This window comes from Aplysia californica, unplaced genomic scaffold (genome assembly GCF_000002075.1).
Source record: "Aplysia californica isolate F4 #8 unplaced genomic scaffold, AplCal3.0 scaffold00751, whole genome shotgun sequence".
Taxonomy (NCBI): Eukaryota; Metazoa; Mollusca; class Gastropoda; order Aplysiida; family Aplysiidae; genus Aplysia; species Aplysia californica.
This window is the reverse complement of record NW_004798021.1, coordinates 289962-297304: the sequence shown is the minus strand read 5'-3', so window position 1 is coordinate 297304 and position 7343 is coordinate 289962. Positions and strand designations below refer to the sequence as shown.

The 7343-nt window shown below is 39.4% G+C and overlaps 1 protein-coding gene across 1 annotated transcript in view; it reads left to right on the top strand.

Moving 5' to 3' along the window:
• LOC101846381 (PR domain zinc finger protein 14-like) overlaps nt 1–7343 on the top strand; it is a 19241-nt gene that overhangs the window by 9264 nt on the left and 2634 nt on the right. Inside the window, exons 2-7 of the mRNA XM_013088491.2 lie at nt 1107–1168; nt 3242–3472; nt 4310–4426; nt 4890–5046; nt 6241–6370; nt 7191–7317. Coding sequence (XP_012943945.2) covers nt 1107–1168; nt 3242–3472; nt 4310–4426; nt 4890–5046; nt 6241–6370; nt 7191–7317 — 824 coding nt within the window. The remainder of the gene's footprint in view (nt 1–1106; nt 1169–3241; nt 3473–4309; nt 4427–4889; nt 5047–6240; nt 6371–7190; nt 7318–7343) is intronic.

The following is a 7343-nucleotide window of genomic DNA, read 5'->3' as shown; positions in this document are numbered from 1 at the left end:
TGTGTGTGTGTGTGTGTGTGTGTGTGTGTGTGTGTGTGTGTGTGTGTGTGTATCTTGGGTGTGTAAACACGGCAACAAAAACACCGTTGTATTTTTCTTCGTGCCGCGGACAAACGTTCGGGAATACAATGGATGTAGCGGGGGTTGATTTGAGGGTGGTCTGGCATTGTTGACACATTCCTGTGGTCAGAAAATCGTTTACTGAGGATTAAGTGGTTGATAACACTATTACCGTTTCTGAAACTGAACTCATACTTTAGCTCAGTGCTAGTCAATCTTTTTATAACCAGCGCCCACTTTGCCACCTTTAAGAGGCTTCAAGTTTTGAAACAGCCCACTACTGTAAGGTATTAATATTACTGGACAGGTGATCCCCACCGTCCACCAACTTATAGTGGGTCATGTCATCCATGTTGACAAGCCCTGTGTTAGCACTTTTCTATTCTCAACACTGTCCTATATCGTTGGGTACACCTTACTATACACAACAATGTCGTATATCGTTGGTGTACACACCTTACTGTACATACCACGATGTCTTATACCGGCGGTGTACACATCTTTCTATACACAACGTTCTATATCGGCGGTGTACACATCTTTCTATACACAACACTGTCCTATATCGGCGGTGTATATATCTAAAAGGCACCCATACGACCACAGACCGTTACGAGTGCCATAAACTCCTAACAAACTCACTCATGTATGAAAGTGAAAAGGCAAATTAATTTTTGTTTCAAGATTCGTTTTCTGCCTTTTTCACCCCAGACGAGGGTTGTCAGTCATATAGTATACGAAGATTTCAGTAGTATTTTAACAATGCGATCAAAACACGAAACAGAGCAGTTAGTTTGTTGTTGTTGTTTGTTTTGTTTGTTTGTTTGTTTGTTTGTTTTGTTTGTTTGTTTGTTTGTTTGTTTGTTTGTTTGTTTGTTTGTTTGTTTGTTTGGGGTTTTGTTATTTTTTGGGGATGGTGAAAAATCTTTTTATGGACTTACACGTTTAGAGAATATGTATTGGCTTGGTTTTATACCCTCTCCTCAAATGTTACGTTTCTTCATAGAGGGAATAACTAACACAAATGATCTCTTCTATTCTCACAGGCATCGACAAGATTTTGTCTGGCCAGAGAGACTCACCGGATAGTCACAACACGTCCGGCAGTGCTAGCAGCAACAGCAACAACAACAACAACAACAACAACACCACAGCCAACAACAACAACAACAATAACATCGTCGTCAATAACAACAGAAGTTTCACCCCAAACAGCAACAACAGTGCACACCAAACAATGACACCGGCGAACAGTATTAGCTCAAACAACAACAACAACAACAACAACAACAACAACAACAACAACAACAACAACAACAACAACAACAACAACAACAACAACAACAGAGTCCCGCCCATGTGGTCTCCCGTCAAGTTCCCACAGCCCATGACCTCCCCCGGAAGTAGTTGCAGCACCACAAGCTCCACCCACCAAGAAGACCCCGCCCACTTCTGTCACAACATGCCTCCCCTCGATGCCAGCACCCTGGACCTGCAGGAAGGTAAGGCTAACCGCAAGGGACGAATACACTCCTCCTCCTCCTCCTCCTCCTCCTCCTCCTCCTCCACCACCTCCGGGAGGGGGGTCTTATGTTGGGAAAAAAACTCCCCCCCCAATTTCCAATCATCATCTTCAACATAACATGCCAGATTTGAAACAGACATCTTCTACCAAGTTTCGCCATTCATTTCTCCACTCGGATGCTCTTTTTGAAAAAAAACCGTATCATTTTCCTGGCGTTTACATGTTCCCCATATTGATCAGAATTTTCAAAAATATACATAACTCGGGGACTTTTCCGAGTGAGAGACTTCATGGTGGTTCAAGTGTCCGAGACTGCCTTTGTCGCTTCTTCTAAAAGGTGAATTCAACAATATTAAAATTTATAATTTTTATTCTAGTTTTCTTTTCCTTTTTTATCTTTTCATTTTCATTCTTTTTTTTCTCCTTTTAATTTAGTTTCCTGTAATCCCCCCCCCCCCTTTACTTTCTGTCATGTTCTTCTCCTGTTTCAACCAAGTTTCTTACCATCTTAAGATGCTGGACCCAAAGAAGGAGAAGACTGCCCTAAAAGTAAAAGACGATATACAGAGATCGTTTCCAACTTTAATTGGAGTTTGCTTTCCATTCTGAAAATTAGAATTCCCTTTTTTGTGTGTTACGTTCACCCTCGATTTTTAAGACCAGGTAGGAAAAATGTCTTGGAGGACGAATACCCTACTCTTTTCTTACTTTCATTCTAGTTTCTTCTCCAGGTAAAACAAAATGTCTTTCCTTCTCTTTTCTTGTTATAATTTTATGTCTTTAATCGCTTTGTCTTTCTTAAAGTTTTTACAAAAAAGCTTCGTATCTGTGAAAAAAAAAGTTTATAGTACCTTTTCCCCCCTTTCCTTTTTGTTTTGCTGTGTTTATTTTTTGTTTGTTTGTTCTTTTAATCATCTACGATTTTTTTTTTCAATATCGCTCTTACTTACCCTTAAACAGAAAAGAATTATAATATGCATACTTGGGTACTTGTAGGAAAATCCACAAAGACATTGTTATCTGTCCAGATATACTAAAACTTAATACTATTTGTGTGTATGGACTAATTCAACTTATTATTACTTGTCCGTATACCATGACTATTATCTATAAAATGTCATTATCGTCTGAAAACCATAATTACACGCCGATTTGTAAAACATATCATCTGTTACACACAACATTGTCCGTGGTATATTTTTTCTACGTACAAATAATATTTGTTGATTGACATGGATTCGTCTTAAATCTATATAAAAATACTATCTTCATCGGAAAGTATAATTACATATACATGAATTCGTAAAACATATTATTTGGGATATATTATATCAATATTTGTTTTACATATTTTATTATAATTATGTATTTGGAGTGAAACGTATTCTTCTTATTCCTAAAACATACTATTATCTGAAAATAATATAACATAATGTATATTCATAAAACTTATCATCTGCGACATAGCCTTTTATGTGATACATAAAAATATTATTCCACCTATTTGGACTGTAAAACAAAGGATGATGATGGTGATGATGATCATAACCATTGCTGTTGCTGTTGTTAATACTGTTGTTGTTAATATTGTTGCTGTTTATGCTGCTGCTGTTGTTTTTGTTGCTGCTGCTGCTGTTTTGGTGTTTTTGTTGTTGTTGTTGTTGTTGCTGCTGCTGTTGTTGTTCGCACATGAATGTTAAACCAAACATTCTCCCTACCTTCACAGGAGTGACCATCTACCAGACACGTTTCGCCGGCACCGTCCACATGGGTGTCTTCTGTACCAAAACCGTCATCTCTCGGGGCACCAGATACGGCCCTTTCAAGGGGAAAGTGGTTCACACAAGTGAGGTGAAGACAGACGATGACAACACGTGCATGTGGGAGGTGAGTGCGGGGTGGACTGTGCCATGAGAACGGGTTGACATTTGGGCTTATGCTTATGATTCCTTCCTGCAGAAAATTAATTGTTCATGACATTATCGGTCATAATACAATTACATTGTAATTAGTAATTCTTAGTTGTTTTTAGAAAACATATAGTTAAAAGATCCTACTATCCCTTCACCCCCCCCCCAAAAAAAAAACAACTAAAAAAGATTTAAAAATCCAAAAAATCTAGTGCTTAATTGAGTCAAACTTAAGACTTAGATTCTAAAAAGAAATGAAAGTGTCTCAATAATTTATAATTGAATTTTTAATACACGAAACAATATTCTGCTATATTGAGGATGTGAAACAAGTTACAAGCACTTACAACGAGAAACAGAAAACATTTACAGTATTACTAAAATTATGGGTATCTTTTTTTTAGCATATGCAAGTGTTTGTACAAAATGATAATTATTCTACGACCTAGAGCAAAAGCAATAAGTGTTTGCCTTGTCAATAATCATAATGGAACATTCATACAGTCAGTACCTCAAGCAGACTGGACTGATTCTTTTTTTCTTTCTGTCTTTCTGTCTTTCTTTCTTTCTTTTTTTCTTTCTTTCTTTCTTTCTTTCTTTCTTTCTTTCTTTCTTTCTTTCTTTCTTTTTTTCTTTCTTTCTTTCTTTCTTTCTTTGTTCAGTTTATGTATGGTGTATGTAAACATCAATACATACATTCATATATCATATCATGTGCGTAAATGTGTATACATGTGTTTGATTAGATATACTACTATTAAATAGTGATAATTATATTCATTTAACAACTTTGTCGTGTGATGTCCGTCCCCAGGTGTTTCAGGAAGGCAAGTTAAGTCACTTTATTGACGGTCGGGGCAACACCGGAAACTGGATGTCTTACATCAACTGTGCTAGGTACGCGCAGGAACAGAATCTGATAGCCATACAGGTGAGGTTTGTGGGTTGTGTGTGGTTGTTGTTTCTGGGGACATATGGGAGGAGAGTAGGGGGTGGAGAGAGAGGGAGAGGGAGACAAAGAGAGACGGAAGGGGAGGGGAGGGATCAGATAGATAGATAGATAGATAGATAGATAGATAGATAGATAGATAGATAGATAGACGGACAGACAGACAGACAGACAGACAGACAGACAGACAGACAGACACACACACACACAGACAGACAGACAGACAAACAGATCGATACAAATAGTGAGAAAGATTTAATTACCAACACTAACATCATGCCTTCTCTTCTCGCCTTCTCCCCCATTTTGCCTTTTCCCTGTTTCACCCCTCCATACCCCCTCACCCACCCCTCTCCCATTGACCCTCCCCAAAATTCAACCAATACGAAACTACCAAACCACCACCGACAAACCACCAAAAACCACCGACCCACCCCACCCCCAGGTGGAGGGAGAGATCTGGTACGAGGCGTGCAAGGACATCCCACAAGGCACAGAGCTCTTGGTCTGGTACGGTGACTGCTATCTACAGTTCATGGGGGTCCCGGTGGCGCTGAAGGAAATGGCGGATGGTGGGGCGCAGGAGGAGGCGGACAGTGAGTGTTGCTGTTTCTGTTGTTGTCGTTGTTGTTGTTGTTGGTGGTGGTGTTGTTGTTATTGTTGTTGTTGGTGGTGGTGGTGGTAGTGCTGTTGTCGTTGTTGTTGTTGTGCTGTCATTGTTGTTGTTCTTGTTGTTGGTAGTGGTGTTTGGTGTGTGAAGTCTACTGTTCATATTTATTATTTTGTTGATGATGATGATGATGATGATGATGATGATGATGATGATGATGATGATGATGATGATGATGATGATGATGATGATGAATTTTAAGTTTATGTCGTTTTTAATGTTTTTTGCCGTTGTGATTGTTCCGAAAGTGATAATCTTAGACAGGTTGTCGAGTTAGACAATGTCATTTTAATATTGAAAAAAAAAGAAAACGCAAGGGAGCAGATGAAAAGTGGCCATTCGTGAGGGTGATTGTTTTTTTATAGGTGGTTGTTTGATCAGGTCCAACAGTACTTCTCAAAGCTCATTTTTTTAACACTTTGCTACCTCAAAATTACTAAGTTTTATCTGGCATTTTTTAAAACCGTTTTTTGTGTTACTAAACCCCATGAGGTCAGAAACAGAATGTTCCATCTCCCATGTCAAAATCGCAAAACTATCCGGAGTCGTTATCAAGATAATCAAAGAACTACATTCGAAAAAGCTTGACATGTCGTGAAACTCAAAATTTTAACGTCAAAATTTGTAAAACAAGGTACTGCTCAGATAGAACTTTATAATTGTAGGATAGCCACTAGCTTTATGACAATACATAGCTGGAGGTGTCATCTCTGACTCAGAGGTTGACGTGTAATGACTCTACATCCTTCACCGTTGCGAGCTGCTGTTGCACATTCTGCCATATCCAGACAATATATATGATGATACTACAATTTGCCAAAAAGAGTAGTTGGTCGTTTTTAAGCACAAGGGGGCTATCCCCCCAAAAAAGCTGTTTTGAGAAAATCGAAGGTAAAGTTTTTTCCCCTTGTTCAGTTTCTAAAAAATACAAGGAGAGTTTTCTCTATAACCAAGCAAATATACACACCAATGAAACCAAACTTCTCCTATAGGTAGGGCAATGCCCACTTTTAGTATAGGTCAAGATTTCTGGAACCCCCCCAGAATCTGGGTTAACCCGCTTGTCCTCAAAAGCGACCAGTTGTAACCATGTTTAACCCCCTTCCCCCCTCGCCCCCCCCCTCAGCCAGTGAGGGCTTCCAGTGTGAGCGTTGTGGGAAGGTGTTCGCCTACAAGTACTACAGAGACAAACACCTCAAGTACACGCGCTGTGTGGACCAGGGAGACCGGAAGTTCCCGTGTCATCTCTGCACCAGGTCAGTACGTCGAGAGTTCTCTTGATAGTTTTGTTCTGTTTCTGTTCATTTGTTTGTTTGTTCGTTTGCATAATATGTATACATACATACATACATGCATGCATGCATATATTATAACAGTCGCCATCATACTTACTCGTGAATTTAGAAGAAGCGAATTATACTTAACTCCTCACATTTGCGTTGCAGTTATTCAATGCGAGCAATCATATTTATTAGAAGGCAATGTAACTCGATCAATCGTATGTACGTAAAGATAGTGTACCTCAACCAGTCATATTTACGAGAAGGTAAGGTCTGTATCTCGACCTTTATATTATTTACGTTAAGGTACTGTTATTCGACCAATCATATTATTTTTGCTAAGGTTATTCAAAGTCCCACCAAAACAGACCTCTTTGCCCCCAACCTTCGTTTGACCGCTACTCCACAAATTTGCGGGTAGCCAGAAATTTTTATGGAGTAGCTCTATCTTTCTTCATAGATGTTGTATCCTTTTCATCCCAAGCTTGCCCTGACAGTGACAGGCAGGGTGGAATCTCCGCTCCGTGAATTATCTAATTGTGTCGATGGGGGCGTAAGAACACTTACGTTTAGTTTAGTTTCAGTAAGAGTTTTACGGCACTTGCAACACAATAAGGTCATATAGGTGCCGCAGATTTGAGGTGTTACAAGAGAATAACAAACACAAAAAGAAGGAGGAGAGATCAGGACGATAGATGTTTGGTAGGAAAAAACAGCAAACCACACCTACCAGAGTACTCACCAACCACTCATCGATCACCTGCGTTTAAAAAATGACAATTGTCCATCTCCACAGATCGTTCGAGAAGCGAGACCGACTGCGCATCCACATCCTTCACGTGCACGAGAAACACCGGCCTCACAAGTGTCTAGTCTGTGGGAAAAGCTTCAGTCAGTCCTCCAGTCTCAACAAGCATATGAGGGTGAGTATAGGGGGGATATATATATA